Source organism: Pezoporus wallicus, unplaced genomic scaffold, assembly GCF_028554395.1.
Source record: "Pezoporus wallicus isolate ANWC-B61680 ecotype Strahan unplaced genomic scaffold, APGP_CSIRO_Pwel_v1 contig_4264, whole genome shotgun sequence".
Lineage (NCBI taxonomy): Eukaryota > Metazoa > Chordata > Aves > Psittaciformes > Psittacidae > Pezoporus > Pezoporus wallicus.
Window position 1 is genome coordinate 858,866 of NW_026637102.1, and position 27,257 is coordinate 886,122.

The 27,257-nt window shown below is 42.3% G+C and overlaps 1 protein-coding gene across 1 annotated transcript; it reads left to right on the forward strand.

Annotated features, from left to right (window-relative positions):
* The first annotated feature begins 764 nt into the window (after window positions 1-764).
* PSAP (prosaposin) lies at window positions 765-27,122 on the forward strand. Its single transcript, XM_057403315.1, has 14 exons — window positions 765-891; window positions 12,912-13,045; window positions 14,057-14,131; window positions 14,858-14,983; window positions 15,254-15,448; window positions 16,373-16,516; window positions 17,069-17,125; window positions 20,023-20,136; window positions 21,068-21,163; window positions 21,357-21,546; window positions 21,707-21,858; window positions 23,513-23,593; window positions 24,129-24,236; window positions 24,820-27,122. Exons 1-14 carry the CDS (start codon window positions 849-851, stop codon window positions 24,853-24,855), a joined length of 1,551 nt encoding a protein of 516 aa, XP_057259298.1. The 5' UTR covers window positions 765-848; the 3' UTR covers window positions 24,856-27,122.
* The last annotated feature ends 135 nt before the right edge of the window (window positions 27,123-27,257 follow it).

Genomic DNA, 27,257 nt, shown 5'->3' on the forward strand with positions numbered 1-27,257 from the left:
TCCACTTCCTCCTAACCCTTAAACTGCAAGTAAGCTTTAAATGTTATCAAGTCTGGTCCTTGACAAACGACCGTGTAGGTAGAGACCTAACATAATAATACCATGTACACCCTTAGGTGAAGGGCAGTACCATGTAGATCCTCATGAACCAAGGAGAATGAGCCTCACAGATGTGAGCACTTCGGACTTGATGAGTCTGTGAGTTACGTTGATGCTGCAGAAGATACCCAAGCCGAACTCTCCAGGCTATGAGAAGTACCTAGCTTAGAGGGACCCCTTCTCCAGCAACAGTGCCCTGCGCATGGGTTTAAGAGAGGAGCTGTCTAGCAGCCCTGTTGAACCTGGCTTCTGCCTGCAAGGGACCAGCTTTGGCTCTCGGCTGACCTGGTTCGGTTTGCTGATCCTGTAAGAAAACACCGCATTTTGTTTTCTGTGTTAGTTTGCTGCTCTAGTTGGCTAAAGCAGCGCAAAGGATGTGGCAGCAGTAAGAGGCTGCGAGGTATGTCAGTTCACGCTGTTTCTTAACTTTACATATAATTCTTGTTCCCTCAGACCACGCAGGTACCTGGCAAGGCTGCTTCACCGAGAAGGAACTCGCTCCCCCTACCCAGGGAGCCCATCGCAGACACCACGGCCATTTCCACCCCCTTAAGCGATCCGGCCAACGAGCCATGCGCAGCGGGCTGACACGGGTAAGGGGTGAAGCGCCCACCCTCCTTCCTGCGCATGTGCAAGAGCCGGGCGGGGGCCGGTGCGGCGGACGAGCATGCGCCGTGGCGCCCGGCGCAGCCTTTATCTCGGGCGGAGGTAGCGCTGTCGGCTCCGCATTGCAGACGGGAGCTGGCGTGATGGCGCGGCGGCTCGTCTGCCTCCTCGGGCTCCTGGCGGCCGGTAAGCGGTACCGCCAGACCGGCCTCACGCCTCCTGCTCGCGTTTCCCCTCACGCTTAGCCCCGCGGTTCGGGGGCTGTGCTGCCTCGTCAGCAGGGGCTGAGCGGGAAGGAGCGGGCTGAGGGTGGTCGGCGCTGTGAGGGCGCGGGGCTGAGGTGGCCTGTCCTTAAAGCTGTTTGTCTTCTCTCAGCAGGACTTGCCGGGCCTGGCTGCCCATAGGCGGGCAGGGAGGCGAGGAAGGCATAGGGAGGGAGAGGAGGCAGCAATAAGGGAGGGTTGGGGTCAAAGGGAGCTTTCTGCCGGGCGCGGTGTCGCAGGCCGGTGTGGGGCCTAACGGTACCGCCCGTAGCGCCGGGGGAGCAGGGCCGGCGGCGATGGGGGGGGGAAGCGAGGGTTTTAAGGGCACCTTCAGGGTGGCTACTGTGATGGGAAAGCTGTACGGGGGTGGGGAGAAGTCGCCCAGAAACAGCGATCAGGTAAACGCAGGGAGAAGAGGGAAGTCCCTGTGAGAAACCAGCCTTTCCCACTGCTGGTAGGAAAATGATTTTCTCCTGGCGCTCTGGTAGCCATGATCAGTTTGTATCCCTATCTGACACTCGTACAATCATGTAACCTCATAGAGCCAAGTAAAAGCAATTGGTAGAAGTTGTTTTTCTGCCAGCAGCTCTGTTTATCCTTGGCACTTCAGGCGTAGATGGGTATTAATCCTCTTTAAGATGGCAGGAGGTAGCTTTTTCAGTTTCGTGCTTTTAGCAGCCTCATTTCATTAAGGTCTCTTGCTCCACGTGGAAAATTCCACTAATTTTGCTGCTTGCTGCCTTTTTACATGTTGTTGCTGCGGTGAAAATGGTGGTGGGAAGAATAGCTGATATTTGTCTTGAACGTTAGGGCTGGAGCTTAAAAAAAGCAATGCTTATCTTTTGTACTTTGAAGAAGCTAGACAGAGTTGCAGAAATGATTCACAGACTGACTGGGGAGGGTAATATGCTTTCAGGTTATGGCATGGAATGGCTAGCAACCCCCAAATTGGAAGGTCTAATACAGTGAGGCACAATATTTTTTGGTGAATTTTTCTTTAAAAGATTTTTAACCCTAGAGCTTATTTGCTTACAAGTTTAACCTGCAGTATTTCACAAGTGAATTAAAAAAAAACAACACAACTAAACACCAAACTAAAACCTGACTAGCCTTTTTAAAAGCCGTAGGAATAATCAGTTGGCAGACTACAGTACATTATGTCATTGCGATCTTGTATGACTGTACACTAGTCATGTACTTAAGTGAAGTTTTAATATACTGATATGTACATGATTTAATGGAGAATCTCAGATTTTTGGAGCTGGAAACAAGAAAGCAAATGTGAGCTTTCCCTCTCTGTATTTGTCTGCCCTCTACTGAATTGACTGCCACTATTTATAGTTTTTACTGGGGTTGTTTCCAAATCACTAAAGTCATTGTCATTTCTTATGCATTAAAAGTGAAAAGGATTTGCCTTGAAGTATTCGCCAGGTTTCCTATTAGTGTATTTAAGGAGATAGAAAAACCAGTTCAGCAGTGAGAGTTAGCTTGGTCTGCCTGTTAAAGGCATGTGTATGCAACTGAGCTGAGCAGAAGACTTGTTAGGCCTGTTTTTCTTTAGAAAGTCACTGTTTTAACACAAACACCTGTGTTTTTCACCAAGGTTCAGTTATGAATGCTATTTGGCTCACCTGTGATAGTATTGTGCAGTTTTTTCTGAAGATTTTGCTGTAACAACTTGAAACAATGCCTTTGTCTGCTAAGCTAACTCATTAGCTGTATCAAACTCCAGCCACACTTGGCGTATTCTAATAGAGTTACTTGGCTGGCTTACAGCATGGCTGGTAGGCCACAAGGGTTTTTAGTTGACCTACTTACAGCCTTCTCTGCATCTTCCCTTTAAGGGAGACACGAAGGAATTAAAGCAGGGTATACAGGTCTCAGGATCTCTCCAGACTACTGATGTGCTCTTTGATGAGTGCTTGTCTTTGAGACCAGGAAAGAAAGAAGGCTGGGTGCACAGTTAAAGTAGAACTCCATTTCTCTTGAGTGAACTTTTTTTGTGGGTGTTTTTGTTTTTTGGTGGATTTTGCTTGTTTGGTTGGTTGGTTTTTGTTTTTTGTTTGTTTGTTTTTGGTGATTTTTTTTTTTTTCCCTCCTGGTAAAATAAAAGTTTAGAAAGTAAAAAGTTTGTGATTATTTCACACCCTTCCACTGCTAAAATAGTAGACTTAATGTTCTGTCCTTACAAGATTTCAAACTAATTTGTAATTCATCAAGCAAAACACCTGTCAGAACATCTAAGGTTAAGAAGACTGAAGGCTGTGTTAGTCTGACTTGAATTTTGGGAAGGATGTGGAGAAAGCAGATAGAGTATGTTCTGTAGTTTGCAAGCTTGTTCTGGTTGAGGATGTGGTTTCTAGCAAAAACGTTAGGCTGATGCAGCCCACTAGTGTAGCTTAAATTTGGCAAATGGTGGAAGATACCTGTATCTCAAAATGATGTCCCAGTTTTCTGAGAGGAATAACAGGGAATACTGTGGGTGTGTGTCGCCTTACAACTGTAGCATAATGAAGTGGTGCTTCACTAGTGCACCAGTCACGTGGCTTGTGTAAACCTGCCCTTGCACAATCTCCTTCTTGTTTGCAGAAGTATAAATAGAAAGAGTTGTTCTTGGTTGTGTCTGGAGGAGCTGTGCAAGCTGTTCTGCCTGGTCATGGTCACGCCCCGCAAAACAGATTGCATCTGCAGAGATTCCAGAGTCTGATGTGGTCTTTTTACAATCTCAGTTTGTGCTGTTCAGCATACCACAAAGAAGCAGTTCTGGGAATCTGAAAACTGCAATGATGTAGAGGGTGAGATGAGAGCAGGAGCTTGTCAGCAGAGCCGAATGTGTGTCCATCAGGTGATGGTAATGTCAGTTGTGATTCTCTGGGAGGTTGGACTGTGCTGTTTCAGGGAGGATGTAGTAACATGTAGGAAGCTTTTTACTTTTCTGGAGAAGCAGGACCAGTTAACTGCTGGCTGCCAGTGGGTTTTTGTTTCAATATCCCATGTGGAACTGATTCTACAAAGCAAGTTTGGGGCAATGCCTTAGACCTGCATGACAAAAGAGGGTTGTTTTTTTCTTTTCAGATTTACTTGGAGTTTATTTTCTGTTTTCTTTCACTTTAAGCTTTTTTTTGTCATTCACTTCATGTGGCAGCTTTTGTATACAATTTGCTGCTATTAAGATCTCAGAGTTCCTATTACAAGTTAAAAGGTGTACTTCTGTGGACTTTGAAGTGTGTGCATTTATTTCAAGGCAATGCTTGTTTTTGTGTTTGGTCAGGGAGCAATGTTTAATTTCAGATACCAGTATTTTTCTTCCTCTTGGAGTGAGGAGGCTCATGTTTACACTGTTTACCCTGACTAGTTTTAAACTCCGTTCTGGTCTTCTGTAGAAGACTGGATATATTTCTTGAAGATGCCGAGTAAATAAATCTTGCAGTGATATTTTAAAGCTTGGTTTTTTTTTTCCAAATGTAACAGTTTAAAATCCTTTGGCTGTTCACATTGGGATGCAAGTCATTAGTATGAAGAGATCAGGCCGTAATACTTCTTTCCTGCTGTCAGCTGCTTCCATCACTGTACTCCTGGGAACATTATTCTTTCACCTTGTGCAGTACATTTTTGCCTTTTCCAGGCTTTCCCATCTCTAACTGCTGTCATCCCTGAAGCTGCTGTTTAACATGTCTCTTTTCATTCCTCTGGCATACTTTATGTGCTCAGCTGTGGGGGTCTGATGTCTTCCCTTCTCCTAAGGGAGCTTCCTGTTGGGTTGTCTTCCATGTCTGGCATTCATTCTGCAGTAAAGCAGTTCTCTGGCAGCAGTGTGGGGAAAAAAAAAAAAGTATTACTCCCAAGATGACTATTCTATTTGTTACTGGTGGTGTCCTGAATCTGCCATTCTGTTTTCTGAAGTTTCTAGATGCTTCTAGACTTCACCTGTGCTTTGCTGGGACTGCATTGTAACCTGTGGCCAGGAACTTTGTCTTCTCTTACAGAAGTGGCTCTCTGCATAACTAGTAAACTTTGCCATTCTTCGTGGTATAAATACATTTGTCTCGAGGAAGGAGGATGTTAATACAGAATTTCCAAAGACTCGCATGAAATCTGCCCCCTCCCCCCGCCTTATCCAACCAACCAACTAATCAAACAAAACCCAGAAGGCATGGATATGGACAAGTTTGTCCAAAACGTTTGTACAGGGATCTGCTGCAGGGAGAAATGTGTCTCATAACTTCTTGGGAAATACCTTAGTCTGTGGGACTGCCAGATGTCCTTGAGCATCCAAATATCTCTTCAAGATTCTGTTATAGAAAAATCTCAGGCAGAAGCTGGGGCTTGCTTGTTAACCTGGTAGCAGCCTCTAGTCAATGTGGAAATTACTCTTTTGCAGCCTTTACAGTAACTGCGACAATTTACTGGGATAGTAGAGCTGTTTTTACTGTCTCTGCGCATCCTGTTCTCTGCTGTCTTTAACTTTGTGATTATTTGTACATACACAAACTGCTGCTTTTACCATGAGGGAAGCAAAGGAGCATCTGAGGTAAGAGCAATGTTTTATAGCAAAAGTAGCATACCAAAATGAGAATGTGTTTCCCGCTTTGAGGAAGACTCCAGTCATGGTGTTAACTCAAAACTTACGAATTGTGCTAGTTACAGATGTTTAGAACTTGATACTTCATCAGCAGATACTGGACAGGAAGATTGATTTTTAACTAACATCTGAAATCATGATGACAGCTAGCCAGATTTCATTCATTTCTTCTGCAAATTGCCTGTAATCTCTCAAATACCTTGGTCATTTTACTGCCTCATTAATTTACTATGCTAAGAGGCACAGTAGACCTTTGGCATGAATTACTAGCGTGTGATGTGGTTACAACTTCTGAAATTCTACTGAAACTCCTGAACTGACCAGAGAAGCTGTGAGTATTTAGCCCTTCAGATAACTTCAGGTTGAGGTCAGTCCTTGACTTGTTGACACTTCGTAACATTTGATGAAGAGAAGTTGATCCCTCTTGACTTCTTTTAAGTTAAACACACTTATGGTTTTGCAGTTCTCAAAATATTTTTTTTTTCTCCTAACATTGGCAAGTGGAAGAACTTAGGAAAGCGCATCCCTCCTAATGAATAAATTAATATACTTGGAACAAATTAGACTGTCATAAAAAGGCATAAGGGCTGACAGCTGCTCAAGTTGTCTTCCACATTTGAGTTCAACCTGTTAAAGTTAAGAGCAAGTCATTGCTTTCCTTTCGCCAACTGCAGATTTTGTTTGTAAAAATGCTGTTTACACCAGATTTTTCCTAGCAATTTGGTTTGCAGGATGCTTGTGTCTTCCATCTGCATTTGTTTTGGACAGTAATTTTCTGGTTTATTCTCTGGCTCTTTAGGGAATATGATCTGGCGCATATAGAATCCCTGTTTGTAGGGCTATAACTGCTTATATAAGGTGTTAAATTTTAGTGTGATCACGAGAGTCTCATTAGTAGATACAGCAAAGCTTTGGAGGAGATTGCCTAGGATGCTTTTTCTGAGAATCTCAGGAAGAAATGCAGTCTGGCTTTCTCTGGAAGAAGAGTAACACAAATGCTTCAGGGAAGGGAAGGGAAATGTTTTCAGGAAAGGTAATTATCTAGCAATTTTCCAGTCGCTGTCCTTGAATAATGGTAATCCAGCCATTATAAGCTTTCTTTTAGGTTCCTGTTTCCTGAAGAGGAGTGGAGAACTGAACTGTGCTTTCACATGCAAGGCTCTAAGCTTTCCACATAGAAAAGGTGGTATGGTCTGAGGGGGCTATGACCTCTACTTCCCTAACTTCTGACCATATGTTAGCATTTCCATTCCAGATGCCTAGTGTCCAGGAAGGAGGTGGTAGTTAGCATTTGAAGAAGTTTCTGGGATACACAGACAGTTGCTGAAGTATATAGGATAATACCACTGTGGAAGCAAGGTGCAGGCTTCTCCTTATCTTCACAGCCTTTAAACTGTATTTTGTGTGAATTCCTGGCAGAGTCCCATGTGATGTTCAGTAGCTGTCACTTGTCAGTACTGTGTTACTAGTGTTCTGGCAGTGTTAGGTTGCTGGCCTGGGCCTCAAAGAAGAGGTTTCTCCTTCCTTTTCTGCTGTTACCCTTCAGCTTTTGGAGTATTTTGATTATGTTGATGGGCTTCAGGCGGTGTTTCTGTAGCAACACTTGCTCTGGGAGATCACTTCTTCTGTCAGACTCGAGTGTCAGGGTGGGTATGAATTGCTCTTATTTTTGTTTTGTTTTGACAAGCTGCAAATATGCACAAGGACTCAGGGGTGCCTGTGGGCTGTCAGCTTGGTTAGAAGCCCGAAAAGCTGAAATCTTATGCATCTGAAAGATGTACCCTTTATACATGGATTGTGTTTCTATGCCCTCTTCTCCTTCCTCCTCCACTTTCTTTCTCTGCTTAATTTAGGAAAAACTTGGTGGAGCAAAAGACCTTTTCTTATGAAACTGAAGAAACCACATCTCTGAAGTGGTTCAAAAAGGGACAACCAATGAAGAGGACAAGTAAAGAAGCACCCTGGTCTTTACAGATAAACTTATTTGGTGCTCTAAAAATAGTGGCTTGCAAGAACATCAGGGAAGGGGGGCAAGTTTGGGTGGGCATGACATGTGACTGTTGAGAGCTAATCTACAGAGAAAGGAGAAATCTATTTAAAAATGGATGACCTTAAAATAAAGAACAATATATAAAACAAAGGGATGCCAGAGATAACTAAGAAGGTAATCCCATTTGGTTTATCCAGCAAGCATTAAGAGTTGTGTGAGATTAACTGTCAGTGCTTTGTTTTCTCTTGGGTTGCTGCTGTGGTGGGGATGTGAAATACCACATTAAGGTGTCACTCTTCTTGCAGCAGGATAGAACAGGCAGGATAGCTGTAAAGACTCAAAACTTCATTCTGTTATGGAACAGCACATGGTCTTAATGCAGTTCACTGGTGTGTTTGCTTTTGTTGAAACACAAGTTAATATATGAGGAAAAATGCTGTTTCATAATTAAATAGGAAAATAAGCTGAAGACAGAAAGTTTTGGGAACATTAAAAGATTTCAGGTTATTATTTACTGAATCTGAAAGATCTGAATTAATGCAGAGTTTTTTAGTTTTGTTTTTTCTTTCCTGGGACATTCAGAAAGGGAGGGCGGGTACTGGTCAATGAAGGTGCATCCTTTCATGTTAGACAGTGAGTTATGTAATACAAATATTTCAACATAATATAGAATAAGTTAATACAAGCTCAACTATATTTAAGGTCACTGTAGAAGGTAAAAAGAAGCCATGCTTAGTGTGTGTTGTCTTTGTTCAGTAGCTGCTTTCTAAAATGTGTGGCTCTAATAAATTTGCCTAGTCATCATTTGATCAGAAGGATCTGTATGGGTGACATCTAATGTAGAGTTGCCTTTCAAAAGGGAAAAACTTCCTCAGTGTTGTTTGTGACTGAAAGGACACTGCTGTTCCTCCATTTTCTGTAGATGAGTGTTCATCCTTGTGGCATAGGTAATACAGGTTTCCTAAATTTGTTGGCTTTTTTAAATGGAACAGTTACGTAGGCATATTGGCATTTCATCTTGCTCTGATGTGTAGGAGTGAGAATTTCAAGTAATACCAGCAGGAAGGTGTTTGCAGTGCTTACCTGCATCCTAAAACTAGTTTTCTGTGTTCACTGACTTAAGTTTGACTTCTCATTCTTTGCTGTCCCTGCTGGTCTCAAGCTCTTCTGAGATTTTTGTCTTTCGTCCCCCTGTAGAGGTTTGCAGATAACATCAGTGTCCTTACTCTCAAATATAAGTGACTGTGTGCTCAGTGGTAGTGCTTTGAGCAGAATCTGAATGAAATGTGACCATGTAGGCTGCTTCTCAGAAGCTACTTCTTCCAGACTGGCATGACACGATGCAGCAAAGCAGTGCAATCACATGTGTCAAGTAGTTAACATACTGCCAAAAATCAATTAATTTTAACCCTCCCCCCTTCTCCCCCCAACAGAATTATCTGCACTTTGCTCACCTCAAAGATTTCAAGAGTACTGCCTTGCTCTTTGGTTTTCTTTTGCCTCAGTCTTGTAACCTGACAAAACCCTGCTGCTCTACTGATACCGCTTGCTGTGTCCTGGCAAGTCAGCCTTAGTGACCGACTATGTAAGCATCGATTTGATACGGAAGCCATGCAGCAGGGAATTTGTTAAAGGCATAAAGCCAGAAAAGCTGATAAGTAAGCATAGTTCAGAAGTGTAGTGTTTCTTTTGTCCTGCGCTTAAAATGACCAGGTCAGATGCTACAAGAAAAAAGAAAAAAGGAACTGTTAGATGTTCTGCTGAAGCTGGTATGGATCTGAAAACTCACACAGTGACAGGATCTTAAAAGTAAAAAGCCAAACAAAACCTAAAAGTTTATTAAGAGCTAGGTCAAACCAGTACAAGTTGTGGTGTGAATTCCTCAGTTTGTTTTTTAAATGGCCTGCTAGATTGAGTTTGAGAAACTGCTTAGAGTAACTATTGTAGTTTTATAGTTTAGTTTTATGGTGTGTTTCAAACAGGGGAGGGGCAGTAATTTTTGCTCTGATTTATACAACTAAAGGCATAGGTTAAAAGCTAGACTTGCAAATACTTGAAAGCCCTTAATTCCACTGTTTAAAGTCAAGGTCTTGCTTGACTGTAGCCAGAGCTTGACTCTGCTTGCAGAGCCTTTCTGCCACAGTTCAGTAGTAGTATCTGAAAGAGAAGAATAACTTTCCCTCAACTAAGTATATATTTGGTTATTGTCATCCTGCCAGAGCTGACAGCTATTTGGCTGACCAGTCTGACTTGAAACTGAGCTATTCTTAGTGCTTCCAGATCAATAATCCTGTTGTTTAGAATAGGCTGTCTGTAAATATTTTGCTAACCGTACATTATTAGGAGTTTTGAAGTCTTACTGCTAGTCCTATAAGCAGCCCTAGTGTGCTATCTTGCTGAAGAATAATACTCAGCCTAGGCTTTTTGCTGGGAGAGTGGCAACCTTCTTGTGTAGGAAATTTAACATGCAAAGCACGTTTTTCTTAAATGGGTCATTCCTCTGAAATCCAGTGTAAACACGCTTTATAAATTGACAGCTGAGAGAGCTGCAGAATGCCACCTATAAGGCAGTGTTTATCTTCTCTGTTTGGTGTGCTGTGGCTGTGTACTTAGTAGATGCACTGGTAATTCGGCCATTAAGTTGATCCTCTAATAACTACAAACCAAGAACTAGAATCATAGAATAGTTAGGGTTGGAAAGGACCTTAAGATCATCTAGTTCCAACCCCCCTGCCATGGGCAGGGACACCTCCCACTAAACCATGTCACCCAAGGCTCTGTCCAGCCTGGCCTTGAACACCACCAGGGATGGAGCATTCACAACTTCCCTGGGCAACTCATTCCAGTGATTCACCACCCTTACAGTAAAGAATTTCTTCCTTATATCCGATCTAAACTTCACCTGCTTAAGTTTTAACCTGTTACCCCTTGTCCTGTCACTACAGTCCCTAATGAAGAGTCCCTCCCCAGCATCCCTGTAGGCCCCCTTCAGATACTGCAAGGCTGCTCTGGGGTCTCCACACAGCCTTCTCTTCTCCAGGCTGAGCAGCCCCAACTTTCTCAGCCTGTCTTCATACAGGAGGTGCTCCAGTCCCCTGATCATCCTCGTGGTCCTCCTCTGGACTTGTTCCAACAGTTCCATGTCCTTTTTATGTTGAGGACACCAGAACTGCACACAATACTCCAAGTGAGGTCTCACAAGAGCAGAGTAGAGGGGCAGGATCACCTCATTTGACCTGCTGGTCACGTTCCTTTTGATGCAGCCCAGGATATGGTTGGCTTTCTGGGCTGTGAACACACACTAAAAGGAAATGGGAAAGGGATTGTTCTTCCGTCATAACCTTCCTAGAAACTTTATAGGAATGAAATGGCCTTATTCCTGCTACTTGCTTGATAGTGTAATTTTACAGCATTTTGTGATGTGTAAAAACAGCGCTGATGCGAGGATAATGGCTCCTGAACAGCACCTATACAGCTAATAGGTTTAAATGTTTTGGTTCTGTTGTTTGGGGTGTTTTTATAAACTTTGACAGCAGTGCCTTGTAGGCAGAGACTATGACAGATTTCCTTGGAGCCTGTCTGCTGTAAGATTGTTAGGAGTCATATCTTTATTCATAGGTTAGTGCAACACAGGAGACTGGCTGATGAAGAATTTGAGCCTATGGACAAATGGGATGGTTTATAAACCTAGGGGAAGTTCAGTGTCTTGCTGTCCAGGCAGCGCAATAATGAAAGCTTGAAAAGCCAGTTAAAATGTGCAGTTGTGTTGTGTTTTAAGCCCAGCCGGTAACTCTGAGCCATGCAGCTGCTCATTCACTCCCCTTTTCTTTTCCCCCTCCACTCAAGGGAGGGATGGGAAGGAGAATCGAAAGAATGCAACTCCCACAGGCTGAGATAAGAACAGTCCAGTAACTTAGGTATCATACAAACCACTACTTCTACCAACAATAATAATAATAAAGGAAGTAACAAGGGGAGAGATTATAAAACTAAAAGTGGAAAGGGAAAAAAAAATAAATACAAGTGATGCACAATACAGCTGCTTACCACCTGCCAACCAGTACCCAGCCTGACCTGAGCAGCGATCTGGGCCTTCTGGGTAGCTCCCCCCAGTTTCTATACTGGACATGATGTGCTGTGGTATGGAATATCGCTTGTTTGGATCAGGTGTCCTGTCTCTGCTTCCTCCTGACTTCTTGTGCCCCTCCTCACTATCAGAGCATGAGACTGAAAAGTCCTTGATTGGCGTAAGCATTACTTAGCAACAACTAAAAACATCGGTGTTGTCAGCCTTGTTCTCAGACTAAAGTCAAAAACACAGCACCACACCAGCTTCTAAGAAGCAGTATTGTTAAGTTTTACAAATCGCTTTTTACAAGAATTGCTACAGCTTAATCCAGGGCAAGTTGGTTAACTTGCCCTATGACTTACTAATAGTCCATATCTTTACATGTCTTTAGGAAGACTGTCCAGAAATGGTATTCTGTGTTTTACCTCAAAACTTTGTAGTTTGCAAGCCAATTTCACATTTGCACTGTGAGGTAATGTCCAGACAAGGACATGATGCACTTCTTTTTTCCTCTCCTTTCTCACCCCACAGATTTTTCTGTACATAGTTTTGGAACTGACCAAAAGGAAATAAAGTCCTAATAGATTTAATGGGTTTCAAAACTGTATCATAGAACATGTCTCACATTGTTTTCTGTCCCTCTTTTGCCTGTCTTGAAACTTTATGGTAACTGTTTTGGTCTGCACCTGGCTCTTAAGTCCTCCATGTAATGTGTGTTGTGGCTTCTGATCCAGTTAGTTTCCTAGAGCTCACTTGTATGAGAAAAGGGTGGTTTACCTGGGAAAAGGAATGCGGGCAGCAATTACAGCTAGACTGCTGTTTCAGAGTGGAAGTGATGCAAGGGCAGTAGGACAGGAGAGCAGAGAACTTGTAGCTTTGGGAGCCAGCTGTCTGAAAGTGTAGGTCTTTGCAATGAGCATTTTCTCTGTTTCATGTGGGAGTTGTGTGCTAAGCAAAATTCTTTGGGTTTTCTTGTGGGGTTTTCTTTTTTTTCTTTGGGGGGTGTGTGTGGCTTTTTCAAAAGGTAGATAATGGGGGAATGGACTGCTGAGGTGCAGAGACTCAAGCACTTCAATAGAGAAGTTCAACTGTTAAGGTTTTTCTGAGTTCTTTGGCTGCAAAGTCTATTTTGGACTCATTCTTACATTTCAGGACAGAAACTACTGGGTTGAAATGTGCTTAAAAATGTTAGTAAAGCTAAGTGGTGTACTGGAGAGGTGGTAGATACAGCATTAACCTGCTTGTTTTGCATGGAAATCATTCAAATATGCAACTGTGAAAGAACAGTTCTTTTTTTGACAGCTGTGGCAAGCCCTGTTTTGTGGCAGAAGGACTGTGTGAAGGGTCCAGAGGTATGGTGTCAGAGTGTTCGGACAGCATCACAGTGTGGAGCGGTGAAACACTGCCAGCAGAATGTCTGGAACAAGCCTACCGTAGTAAGTGTTGACTACTGAGACTTCTTCTCACCTGTAGTTGAGTTTCCATATGCTGATAAAGATTTTTTTTAAAGTCTCTGATCAGAGTTAAGTGCTACATCTGTCTGTGCCTTGGATACTATGCCTTAATTTGGGTCCTAGATAAAGGTTGCTTTCCACTTCTCTGACTTGCACAACTTGTCTGCTGACTTTTCTTGTGACCTGTTGCACAATCACCAAGTGATGTGTGGAAAGGAGCTAGTGTAATTGAGACTTGTTCCTCTAGCAAACTTACTCCTAATTCATAGAGCCTTTTCTTATTCTTTATTTGGACAATGCCAAACTGATAGGCCTATTACAAAAAAATATTTGCTTCTTTAGGTCTTATAAGTTGATGTTCCACAAAAGATGCAGCATATACTAAGTTATGAAAGCAATAACAGTAAATAATAGTACATTTAGTGTGGCTTTTCAAGTTGCATTTGTATTAAATATGAGTGCTGCTTTACTAGATGCAGCTGTAGTTTGTGGTATTGGTTCACAATTTTCTAGGGGGAAAAGGCATTGTAGTTAAAGATGCATTCAGTCTACCTTGGCTATATCTGTCAAGATACGTTTCAGTTTGTGGAAAAGTAGGGAAAGGGAGGTACGTCAATGGCAGAGCACAGCTAAAATGTGTGAAGTATCCTGAAAAGTTCTTAGATTTCTAGTAAGTGTGAACTCTGAGGAGTAAGGTAAAAGAGGTTCAGGAGAATGATTCTCAAGGCAATATACATTATACTTCAAGGAAGGTGAAACTAGATGAAATGAGTAAGTGGTAGCATGCCTGATTCTTCATACCATGTTTATGTACTGAAGAAACTGGAGCTGAACATGCTTGGAATAGCCTCGCTATTTAAAAACATCTTTCCACCCCAGTTGCATTTCTTCCTTAACTTCCATTCCAAACATGATACTCGTTCTTTACATTGTTATTTGCACACTGCATTTACAGGTACTTAAGTCTGTCTTAAACTCTGCTTCCTTCTCCAGAACAGTATCCCCTGTGACTTATGTAAGGAACTTGTGACAGTAGCTGGCAAGGTTTTGAAGGATAATGGCACTGAGGTAAGTACAGCTCCACTTCTCCTTGCCCATAGGCATTATTTAATTTCATTGTCTTAAGATCACAATGTGAGGGGTGAGGTGGTAGAAGGGAGGTAGTCTGTGTGATTTTTTTTTTTTTTTTTTTTTCCCTCCAACCTAAGCAGCAGATGTTGAAAATGGCCAGAGTACATGGGGTAAAAGGCTTTTAAACAGCCTTTTCTGGCTTAGAAATTAGCAAATCCTCTCATGCTCTAACATCCCTGGTTGACTGTAGAAGCTTAATAATTTTTTTTCTTGTGCCAGTGGGCCATCAGTCTTCAAAGGTGGGATACTGCAGTCCCTAGACTACACCAAGTAGGCTTTATTCTGGTTGTGGGTGCTTCTTCCCCTTTTCTCTTGTGAACCTGAGAGTTATATAAACAACTCGCTGTCCCATTGGTCTGTAATTTCACTTCCTCTTCTTAAATGTAAGTGGTCTATGCTGGCAAGACTGTGTTGTGCAGGCTATGCAAGCAGTATTTCATTTTCACTTTGTCAGGGTCTCATCGATCCAGGCTCCAAGCCTAGGGAAAATAGAGCTACGGTGTAAAACTGCATTGTAGTTTTGCTTCCCAGCTGCTTGGACCTTGTATGAGTTCAAGGGGGTTTTCTTGGGGGAGCTTGTTACGTGTTTTGGGAATGAAAGAGCGTTTGATACAGACATACTTATATATTTTGATAGTCTGTAGCCCACCTCATCTTTTATAGGATGAGATCCGCTCTTACTTGGAAAAGACATGCGAGTTTCTTCCTGACCAAGGCCTGGTCTCTGAGTGCAAAGAAATTGTGGATTCATACCTACCCGTTATCATGGATATGATTAAAGAAGAGCTAGTAAGTAGATAAGTTTGCAACTGTTGGAATTAAAAGTTTTGTTCCTGTCTATGCCTGAACTTCTCTTTCATAGAATTTCTCTTTCAAGATTGTGCATATGACTTTTCAGTCTTGTGTGGATCACTGGTGTTGCAATTAATGGTGTAAGTTTGAAAACTGCTTCCTTGCTGTGAAACCCTTCCATGTTTCAGCTGAATGACTTTATACTCTGAACTTCATGTAAAAGTGCCATCAGTCTAAGGCTTTATGTATGTATTGTATCTCCCCTAGGATAAACCTGAAGTTGTATGTAGTGCCCTTGCGCTGTGTCAATCCCTTCAGAAGCACCTTGCAGCAGTGAAACTTCAGAAACAACTCCAGTCAAATAAGATACCAGAGCTGGATTTCTCTGAACTGGCATCCCCATTCATGGCTAATGTGCCTCTTCTCCTTTACCCTCAGGACAAGCCCAAGCAGAAGTCAAAGGTAAGGGTGCAGTGCTATTCCAGTGTGCAATTGAAACTCTGAAGCAAAACATTTGCTCTTCAGTGCTCCTTTGCATAACAACTTCTTGATGATTCTCAGTAAGGGATTGCTGTACTGGGTACTTAATAAGCTGATATTCCTCACCTGGATGACTGCCTTCTGTTGAATTTTGTGCTGCTGCATAAAGGCAACTACCTTTTGCCTTTACCTGTGGGTTTAAAGCTAAGTAAGATGATAGTTGTAGCCCCTGGGGACCATGGGTATAATCCTGGATTAACAAACACAGTTTATAAAGACAGGTCTTGTGCTAGGCTGTTCCCATCCAGGACTGTATAAGTCAAGCAGGCCTTACTGGGAAAAAATTTCTTCTGTGAGCAAGTCTGACACCAGTGTTTAAAGGAGGAAGAATTCTCTGGCATTCTGAGTAATCTCCTATATGTGCCCTTCGGGGGAAGCATAGTCTCTCAATCCAGAGGTGACAGACTGAATCAGAAAAGAACAAATAGTTGATAAAGGGGAGTAGATGAGACAATGAACTGGTGAGTAGAGGCTGCATCTTGATAGGAAGTATAGATACAGGAGTTACACAGTCGTGGGTGGAAAACAAGCTGCAGTGTGTGGAGCATGTAACATATATGCCAGACTTGGTCTGTAACAAAGCAAAGAGATTTTGAAGGTTGGATATCTTAACGGGTATCTTGGGTTTCAGAGCTAAGTAGGTACCTGATCTCCATCTAGTGGCTGGTGCAAATACCAGCAGTAGCTTGTCTATTTATATTAGCTTAGGCTTTTAAGTATTCTATGGAGTATTAGTTAAGGTTTGTATACAGTTTAAAATAGCTTTTAAAACTTGGTAGTAGCAGAAGCTTCTAAAATGTGTTATGTGAAGGTATGTCAACTTTTTTCCTTTCACTCTTTGTCTAGGGAAGTGGGGATGTATGCCAAGATTGCATTAAGCTGGTTACTGATGTTCAGGAAGCTGTGAGGACAAACTCATCTTTTGTAAAGTCTTTGGTTGCTCATGCTAAGGAGGAGTGTGACCGTTTGGGACCTGAAATGTCTGATATGGTAGGCGCTTTTTTTGTTGTTGTTTAAAAATGTGTTCCTGTGTGCACACATAAAACAGTTTGTTCAGTGCTTTCATCCTCTCAGCACAATCTCTATTTAGTGTAACTAAAGAGAGTGTGTCACATGTAGGATATGTTACATGGTATAACAGTAAAATAATAAACATAAAAGTTATAAACAATATAACAGTGAAATAATAAACTTTCCGGTCAAGAAAGCTAGGTGGGGTGGTGTGTATGGGACTGGGGAGGAGGAAAAAGACAAGAGAGTCCTGCTAGCCTTTCAGGGCCTTTTTCATAAAAATGATCTGGCAGGGTAATGTGGTTGTATCAGTGAGGGAGAGTGCTTTTGCCCTAAGAGGAAGAGAGAAGGACTTACCAAATAAGCAGCCATGTGTGCAATGATTGTATACCTTGAAATGCCATCTTATATTTTGGGACAAGGTCTGAAAGACAACAGAATAGTCAACTAATATCTTGAAGTATTAGAAAATTCTAAATTTACAGCTTAAATGGTTTGATATTTACAAGACTCTTTTCTCGCTTCCTGCAGTGCAAGAACTATATCTCTGAATATTCTGACTTGGCTATCCAAATGATGATGCACTTGGTAAGATCAATAGAACGTAATATTTGCTCTTAGTTCATTTTTCTACTTTGTGTAGCTAACATATGGAAACGGGAAATATTTACTGCAGTAAAAGTCTGAAGAGAACCTTTGCTATGTAAGTCTTGGTGTTAATTAACACCTTGAACTTGGCATTTAATTAAATAGTAAGTTCAATCTTAGAATGCTTTCTTTAGTGCTTTCCTCTTCTTTCACAACCACTTTAGTGGTGCAAAAGCAATTTTATCTGTTGAAACGCAGGAGATGCATTACCTATGTGCCTTGATACTCTTATCTCAGTCCTGTGCTTACACTACTGCCCTCCCCACCAAATACTGTTAAGCGTATTAGTTGGTCCTTGTCATATTACAGCAAAATTGATTCTTGTATTAAAGATAATGTGTCTATTTAGAGCAAGACTAAATGTCCTTCTTCTGGAATTGCTGTCTCTAGACTCCTTATAGGATTCGTGGAAAGGGTAGGAGCCATGGAGAGTGCGCCAGCTCTTGTCTTCTGTAGCAACGTATAAAATATCTTATCTCTGACCACCTTCATGGCACCTCTTTATCCAGTGATCTCAAAGCCTTTAAGAAAAAAGGCTAAGTCTTTCCTTAGAGAGTGCAGTGCCTGGATGCCTCAAGTAACATAACAAATTAGAGGTGAATTTATGAATAGAGTATGCAACAGACTTGAACCTGAATTTGGCAACATAGTGACTGTTGTTGTTGCTTTTTTTGTGGTGTTTTCTTTTCTTTTGGTTTGTTTAAGTTTCTAAAGGCTACTTAGAATTTTACACTGCTTCTTAAGCATTTGGAGGAGAAGCAGATCTTCCAAATACAGTTAGTTTCTCATTTTAAGCATTGCATTGCAGTGTGGTGTTAATACCTGAAACTGGAATGTGACCACACCTTGCATCTGGCTGAGTGTTCATACTCTTTGGGACTTGTCTTGCCCAGGGTGCCTTAATAACTTTGAATGGATAATGCTGGTTAGCATTGTGCAACTAAATGAATTGCTGTAGCAATGCTAAGGATCTTTTGGATGGGGGACCATGTCATATTCCATCATTTTCATGGACGGTATATGCAGTTCCAAGTGCCTGACATTTTTTTCTCTTAACTGTTATCTTTAATTTCTCCTTTCTTCCTCTATCTCCAATCTTCCCTGTCAACAGAAGGATCAGGTAGGTGAGCAACTTGCCTGTGGTGATAGCCTGCTTGTAGTTCATTTCTTGCTCTCAAAGGGCTTGTAGTTCACTTCTTGCTTGAATAGCTGTTTACGTGGTGTGATTGTACTCAGTGTTGACAGATACAAGGGATATTTATGTAATTAAAATAGGAAAGACTATAGATTTCTCCTCCAGTGGTCATTCCTACTTCCAGCTCCAGTTACCAGTTTGTGCTACTAAGATTTCAGCTTGATTAGGCTTTGGGCACTAGAGCAGGAAATATGCTCACTCTTGTACAAGAAGGATAGATGTAGAAGAAGCATGCCAGTGGCTATCAGCTTCTGGTTTGAAGTCTGGGCTCAAAAGGCCTAAAGTGAAGCTGTCCCCAGGGCTTTTCTTTCTTAACCCTTAAATCTTGGAGAATGGTATAGATGTTTGGAGTACATGAATTGAAAAGAAGATGTGGGAGGCCTTTAGGGTCCTGCTTTCTAGAGCTGTTTGGGCTTTTAATTTAACCAGCCCTGGGAGACCTTGTGTCTGTCATCTCTCTGTGAGAGAGCATGCTGTGTGTATGTGCGTGTTGCTGTAACATTAATATCTGTAAATGCTTCTTACAATGCATGAACCAAAGGGCTTGACTTAAAGATATTGCCTGGAGTAGTCTGAAGCAGCACTATATCTTTGAGATACTGCTTTTGCCTGTGCATGAGGTTGTGGCATGATGTATTAACTGTTGCATAAGCTTCTGCTGTAAGAAGCTTGATGCCTGGGTGACAGGGTACGATCTTCTAATTATTTGTAGCACCAAAGGTAACTTTTTTAGCTAAGTATTCAGGTGTGAAAATTCAAGTTTTGCATATTACTTTGGACAGCCTTTCTCACTTTGTGTAGATGTAATGTGGCCGCCTTAGAGCAGTTTACCTCATGTCCGGCATTTACATTTTGCATTTAGTAATTGTCTAATTAGCTGCAGACTGAACCCCCACTTGTGGGGAAGAAGAGGGGGCAGCGAGTGAGCAGCTGCATGGTTCTGAGTTACTGCCTGGGCTTAAACCACAACAGTAGTATGTTTTTTAAAACCTTTGAGAGAGGGTTTGTTTCTGTTTGGTGTTTACCCTCTTACTGTGATAAGAACACTTGAAATAGTTACCTCTAATGCTTGTAAAAAGCTTAGGTTTTAACATGGTTAATCTTTGTTTCTTATAGGCTGTTTTCAGTTATGCGGAAATGTGTTTCTTTTTGCAAAATGTGATGTTACTGGATGCTTTAAAGAAGGTAGTTTGTGGATGAGAAAAGGAGTCCTTTCTGCTAGCATTTCTTTCAGCTTTTGGGTGAACTCTGGAGTCAGGATGATTAGTCTCTTCTGTGATTACTTTAAAGCTTTCAGGGGAGCAGCTTTGTGGATGCAGATCTAATGTGATGCTGGTGGCCTGTTTTGGTGTTGGTAGCTCTTAAGTCAACTCCTTTGAAGGGCTTGCATAGCTCGTGATAAATGGGGTTTTCAGATGGATGTGGCCTGACCTTTTCCTTGTCAAAGGAAAGATGCTAAACTTCATCTGATAGTTGTCCTGCCTATAACCATATCAAATGCTTTGGCGATACTCGAAGTAGAAGTAGTCATTAAACTTCTAGTTACGTTGGAGCCTTTTAAAACTTTGTGCCTACTCACAGGCGCCATAGAAAGGGCAGAGTCTTCTAGGCTTTTAAAAATTGCTTATACATCTCTTTCCAGCAACCAAAGGACATTTGTGCCATGGTTGGGTTCTGTTCTTCTGTGAAATCTGTTCCCCTTCGGACTCTGGTACCAGCTCAAGTGGTTCATGAAGTAAAAATGGAAACAGTGGAGGTAAGGTAGACTTTCTGTGCTCAACATCTTTACCTTCCTTTTTGCTTTAGTGTAATGAAATAGGTGAAATAGAAAAATACTGGCTTTTATGTGTAGAATAATCTAAGTCTCCCTGCATATAAATTCCTGGCCACCTCTTGTTTCTGATGCTGATCTGTGAAGTAGGAGAGCCGATTAATTTGTTAGAATAGCAAAGCCTGCATTAAATTGAAGCTGTATGGTAATGGTTAGGATTAAAATGGGAACTCCTCCAGTAGTAGTGTATAGTAGGCATTCTAAATGACACCTCAAATGTTACAGGGAAAACTGCTGAATTTTAATTTTTCTCTACGTTTGGAGTTATGCTTTGATAACATTTAAAAATGGGTTAGCACTTTGCATGTGCAGATGAGTGATCACAGAATGCTGAAGCTCTTGAGCTTGGAGAAGCACCTTAGCTTCTCATGGCCTTTGAACAAGACTTGGGCTCAGGGTTTTTAGGAAAGAGGAGTCTCTTGAGGTCAATTAACTTATGATTAACAGGCTCCAAACAATTTCCCTCAAGTCCCTCAATTTCTGTGTTTTTTCTAGAAGCAAGAGTTGTGTTATCAATGTATTGTAATAAACACTTCAGACTTTCCTTGACTCCAGTCACTGTAGGGATGTTTGTTTCTCCATGTCTACTAAATTCAGCTCCCCTCCTTATACAGCCTGTGGATTGCAGTCTTAATTGTCATGACTGCTCATTCAGAAAGGGTTTTTACCGAGACTTTTAAGGTTGGTTTTGTGTTCTGTCTGACCTTCTGAATCCAGCTCAAACTGGCCAGCTTGGTAAATGAATAAGTGTGCTGCACCTGAATGTGAATGCTGTTAAACTGATCTTTTACAAATTGTTCCTGTCAAATGGTCAAGTGCCAATTTATTGTTTTGTGTTTCTTCCGTGTGTGCTCAGAAAGCCTCAGTTCAAGAGAAAGCTCTTTCCTTGTGTGAGATATGTGAGACCATGGTGAAAGAAGTGACTGGCCTTTTGGAGAGCAACAAGACAGAGGTGTGTAAGTGGTGGAAATGGTACTTCTTCCTAGGCTTTGGCTAAAGTGGGGCCATAGGGTGAAGGAAAGTTATTTTCGTCTGTTTTCATGAGAGCAAGTTTTCCATCTTGGGTGGGACAGAGGAAGAAAACATGCACTAATGAATAGAGATTTTTGTTCCTCATTTGCCATATATGCTTCATTATGCTTCAGGAGGAGATTGTACATGAAATGGAAGTGGTCTGCTACCTATTCCCAGCAAGTGTCAAGGACCAGTGTAAGGACTTCATTGATGTCTATGGCCAGGCTTTGGTCGACATGCTCTTGGAGGCAACAAATCCTGAAGCTGTGTGTGTTATGCTGAAATGCTGTGCTGCCAACAAGCCTCCTCCACCACCACCAGGTTGGTAATGAGGAGTCAGTGGTGTTGCAAAATGAGCTGATTCACCTATGATTATTATATCTCATTTGAGAACATGTGCTTTAGTACTTTGCTGCCTCCTTTCTTCTATCTGAGGGAACTACCTAACCACTTGATTTTGATGTGGGTTTTTTTTTCTCAGTTGTAGTGAGACCTGCAGGTGGCTTCTGTGATATCTGCAAGATGGTGGTAGCTTATGCAGACAAAGAGCTAGAGAAGAATGCCACAACAGCTGAAATTGAAGCTTTACTGGAAAAAGTCTGTCACTTCCTGCCAGAGTCTGTCAGTGATCAGGTAAAACACACAGGAGGCAGGCTAAAAATACAGTGGTCTGGTTGATGGTTGGGAATTGTCCTGGTTGATTTTGTTTGATTTACATAGGCACTACAGTGATGATTATGTTTACATCAGTTTTTGAGTGTTTCACCTGATGGTCTGTTGCATTTACCTATGCGCTACAGTGATAATCATGCTTATTTTGTTTTCTGAGTCTTTCACCTGATACTTTGTCTACATGCTAATTTTAGGTGCATCTCTCAAGTGCGTCTACTTCTGCTATAAATGTCCAGGTACTCATAATAGAGGTATCTGTGTTTGACCAACTGCCTTGGTCTGTAGCTGGAGACAAACTGTCCACAGGTGCAGCTGGGACTGACTTATGTTCAGCAACTTGATCCTTCCTAGGTTTCTCTCTTTACTAGTTAACACCAAAGCACAGCAGCTTCTCATGGGCAGCAGAGCAAAAAAGAGGGAGCAGGCTTCATCTGGGGCGGTCAGGTGACCACACAGGCCTTGCTGTGTGGCAGCCTGCCTTCCAGTCAGAGCAGGGCAGATGGAGATGAACAGAAGGACAAAGCATCTTGCGGAGTATTTGGAAAAAGCATCTGCTAGTGTATTTTATGAGAGTAATCAGCCTTCCTCTGCTAGAGGTTGAAAAATGTTTGGGGTGCGGGATGTTTAGGTTTTCACACTTCCCATCTGTGGCTGTTGGCAGACCTTTGAATAGATGGAGACTTTTAAGGGACTGAATTGGCTGGGTGGATTGTTGTACTAATTTGCAGTCGGTAAAGGTTTGCTGAGAACAGCGGGTGGGAACAGCTGAAAGGGTTTTTTTTTGGTCTTTTTTTTTTTTAAATCAATACTGATCCTGTTCAGGGGATTAACAAAGTAGTTGGAAGTAGGCTGGCATAATTTAATTCCAGTGAGACAGCAAAAAGCAGCACCTGTTAGGCCACCACTATCGAGATTTACCTGGAAATCTTTTTAGGTGGTTGCTGAGTGTCAGCAAGTGGCAACTGCTTATATGCATAGCTTAAAGCAGCTATGAAACAGCTATTCCTGCTAACTGCTGTGAGGCTGTTTAATAGCTGTGGTTCATTTATTAATTGGTGCCGTTAGCCTGTGCTGAGAATGCCAGTATCTGCTGTGCTGTGGAGATGGCCTCTCCACTAGAGGGCTGACTGTTACTCATGGGAAGCATTCCTCCTCCTGCCGGGTCTGAAGTGAATAGTGACTACTTGGGCTAAAAGTGCTTAAGAGTCATTACTGCATTGCTGCCGTCCTGTCCAGGATGTTTGTCTCCAGCTTGTTCAGTGTGCTTTCCTCAGTACATTTACAGCAGTAATGCTCGCAATTAGAGACTAAGCTTTGCAAATCAAAGCCTGTCCTGCCTGGTTCTTTTCCAGAAGTCTGTTCTGCTTGGTTCTTTTCCTTTTGACCCCTTTCTCATCATAATGCATACAGTTGCAGGCAGGTATCAGGTAGCAACAAATGATGTAGTTGTGTGATTAGTGTAGTGCTGAGTCCTTTTCAGTCTGCAGAGCTCCAGCCTCTGCTTCATCAGTTTGTTACTGGAATGTTTAGAGTAGTGTACAAGACTGCGTGCTGAAGTCCATATCTTCCTCTTCTAAGGCTTTAACAGAATTTCTCAACCTGTGTTTTGTTACAGTGCGTTCAGTTTGTGGATCAGTATGAACCCATGGTTGTGCAACTCTTGGCGGAAATGATGGATCCCACTTTCGTTTGCACTGTGAGTATTGCATATAGTTCTATTGAGTGTAGGCTCCAATAGTGTTGCTTGCTCTTCTGTATGCCTTTCAGTGTCTAGCATGCACTAACTGCTGGAATAAAAATCGTCATGCTGAATGCTTGGAGCAAATGTGTTTGTGCAAAGCCTCAGGCTTACTGAATGGACAGCTGTCTGACTGCCAGCCTTGTGCAAGGAAGGATAGAGAAAAAGTGATGCCAGTGGTTATCTGCTGTTGAGGTTCAGTAGTAGTGTGCTTTCAGTGTGATGAGAAGCTAAATGACATTTATTGAAAAAGCTTCCTTTCTAGAAGCTGTTTCTCAGAACTTTATACAAAGAAGCCCTTGTGGTAATTTAATTCTTCCTTGTGTCAGATTACTGCTTCGTGTTCAGCTGCAAACATGACTGCAGTTGTCAGTGGAGCGTAGTGCTGTGGGAGCTCCTGAAGCTCAGTCAGGTAGAATCTCAGATGTAAGGCTGGAGTTGAGATCTCTTGGTGCAAATAGACGATGCTGACCACTGCTGTTGTTTTTTTCAGAAACTTGGAGTCTGCGGATCAGCTAAGCAGCCTCTCCTGGGGGATGATGCTTGTGTTTGGGGTCCAGGTTACTGGTGTAAGAACATGGAGACTGCTGCTCAGTGCAATGTATGTAAAGCAGGATTCTGCCTCAAGTTTTCTATTGGTCCTTGATAGCTACTTAAAAGTGACTTTTCCAGCTTCTACACTATGCTTTCAAGTGGATGAGCTCCAGCTTCAGGAATCAAAAGGGTACTAGCTAGAGATGGTTGAGTTTGATTAGAGGGTCTTGCATAGCCCTTAACTTTATTAAAGATGGCTTCCCCTCACTTTTGTTCTGATCTGCCACCTGTCTGCTAGCATTTCAGAATCTATAGTAACATACAGTGTGAGCTTTATATTTAGTCTGTTCTTGTGTCCAGCAGATCATGTCACGACCTCTCATCAGGCTCTAAAATTTGGCTTCCAGTGTTGTGGGCTGATGCTTTCTTTGCCACACCTTAGTGGCTAAGGGTCATCAGCATTCTTTCCTGAAGCTTCTGGGTGGGGAGGAGGATGTTGTTTTAGTCCTCTCTGGAAACACTTATTTTCAGAGAAAGAGATTTGCCCCCAAGATCTTGGCTCAGGACAGGGTACTGGATTGTATGTGTAGATGCACGCTTGTTTGCAACAGGCTTTTTTCCACTAATGTACGCTATTTCTTTCCCTTTAGGCTGTTGATCACTGCAAACGTCATGTGTGGAACTAGAAGAAGAATTTCCAGTTCTGAAAGTTTGCCATGGCTCTTAAAAATTTGGGCCGAGGTTGGCGGAGAGCTGTATCTCAAATGTCCCTCCTCTCTGCCTCATTAATAATTTGACCTTCAAGTTCTTTTATTGTAACTCTTCTGTAGCAGTGCTGCTGTTGAAGGATCAGATCTTCATTGTCAACTTAACAAAGATATTTTTGATTGTACAGTTTAACTCATTATGCTCCTAAAAAATAGTCGGTGTGTTGTAGTTTTTTAATTGATAGGCTGAAGTGTTTTTTAGGTGCTGGAAAGAATGGCAGAGAAAGTGAAATGAGACAAGGCTATTATCTTTTAATTCAAAAAAAGAACAAGATGGTGACTAAATTTTAATATGTCTTTCTGTAGTCAGCATTGGGAAGATTACATGCTTTGCATTTTTAACATCTGGGTGGAATGGTCATTTTTGGTGTAGCCCTAAGGAGCTCTTTAAGGGATAATGCTGAACCTGGGAATCTCTTCGGCTGGAATTTTCAAAGCTCTACAGATGCAGAGAAGGGGCTTCTTGTGTCCAGCTAACTTTCAAAGTAACTCGTACCTAAAAAAGATGCATTTGCATTTGAGTGACCATGCTTATAGCTTGTTGTAGTGTTACAGTTAAGGAAACCCTCCTTCAACCTTTGATCATGTCCTTTATATTTCCTTGAACTACTTGATATAAGCATGGGTGTGCTACTGTCAAGCCCTGTGGGATTTCAGTCTTCTGAAGCATGCTGATGTACTTAAGGAATGGCTCCCTTTTTTCTTACCCTTGTTGCTCAATTCTGCTTAGTCTTGCAGCTTCCTACATGCAGCCAAATGGGTGCCAAGGAGGTGGAGTGAGCTGGGTCGGTAGAAGATGGGGCGAGGGGGGGGAAAGTCAGCAGGGGCTGTGCCTGTGACAAAAGCGAGTTCAGCATAGAGGGCAGAGTGCAGAGAAAAATGGGTTTTATTGTAAACCGCCAGTGTGTTCCTCAGTCTGTTTTTGTTCTTGTGGCATATTTTGGTTATGTAAAATTTCAGAGGCACTGTGAGGCTCACAGGCAGTTTCCATTGCTGTCACCCATTCTCACTTGACATTCACCTTTCTGAGTACCTTAAAGTATAAATTTTTTTCCAGAGCTTCCATTTCTGTTGGGAAATGTGTCTGAGTAGCAAGCAGAGATGGCAGAGTTAAGAGCACTGTAGTAGGTATTTGGCAGCTCTGCTGGCATACCTGCCAACCTGCTTTTCACGCCTCTGCAGCATCCCACTGAAATGGCCTGAACTTCTGAACAAAAGCCTTTTGAGACAGGCTGCTACCCTGGAAACAAGTCAGGCCCTTGAGGTGTGTAGGGGCCTCGAATGAGAATCATGCTTACATTGCTTGAGAATGGACCTTGTACTGCTTAGCAGCATGTAGTACATGGTTCTGGTCAAGTTAACCCCCAAAACAGAGGCACCACAAAGTAGCTCTGAGGAAGCCTTTTGGAAGGAGAAGCTTGGCAGAGGTGGAGCTTTGAAAATTCCAGTCCTGTTCAGAAAGGAGCTGGCAACTGCTGCTGTTCCCTGTGGTGTCTTGGGTGAGGCAGGAGCTCTGGTAACTGCTTTAGAAGCAAGCAAGGTAATTTTCATGCTGTTTTAATGAAAAAACACTTGACTGCAGCTTTTTTAGTTACTACATGTACATGCTAAATGTCTGGGCAGTGTTGACAGATAGCAGTACTGGTTTGTCTTTCCTGTTTGCATTTGTACAGAACACTGAAGCACTCGTGGCTCTAAAAAGGAAAATAATTTCCCCTAGAAATGTAAAATATCTGCAGCTTTCTGTCTTGGCAGGCTTGTGCAGTGGTTCCAGTGGTGTATCCCAGGTGGGGTGGATATGCCGGATAGGAGGAAATGAGCTTTCTTCAGCATTGCTGCCCTGAAGGTACAGGTTGGGTTACATTACAGCATGTAGTATGGTATTTGATCTTTTAAACTAGATGGTGTTCTCTTAACATGATGGATTGAGACTTGCTCTTCCATGTTGGCAAGGTTTTAATTTTCTTGGGTTTTTAGCAGTGGAGGATTATGCTAGCAACCTGTTGGTAGAGCTGAAGTGGGAGAAATCCTGTGCTACTGCTGGGAGTCTTTAGTCTCCTTTCCTGTGGCCCATGGCACCTGACCTGCTTGAGTTACGCTAGGGGGACACGTGCTTTCTAAAGAACATTGTCTTGATTTTTGCACAAAAGCTTCCTTAATGAACAATAAAAACCTCTGTAAACCGATGTGTTTCATTTCTTTACTGTGTGCTAGTTGCTGAAGGGTCTTGCTAGCTTCCCCTTTCCTGCAGAGTCAGGAGGAGGCACATCCCAAAACATCAATGGGAATCAGGGTGAATGACAGGACTCTAATTCCCATCG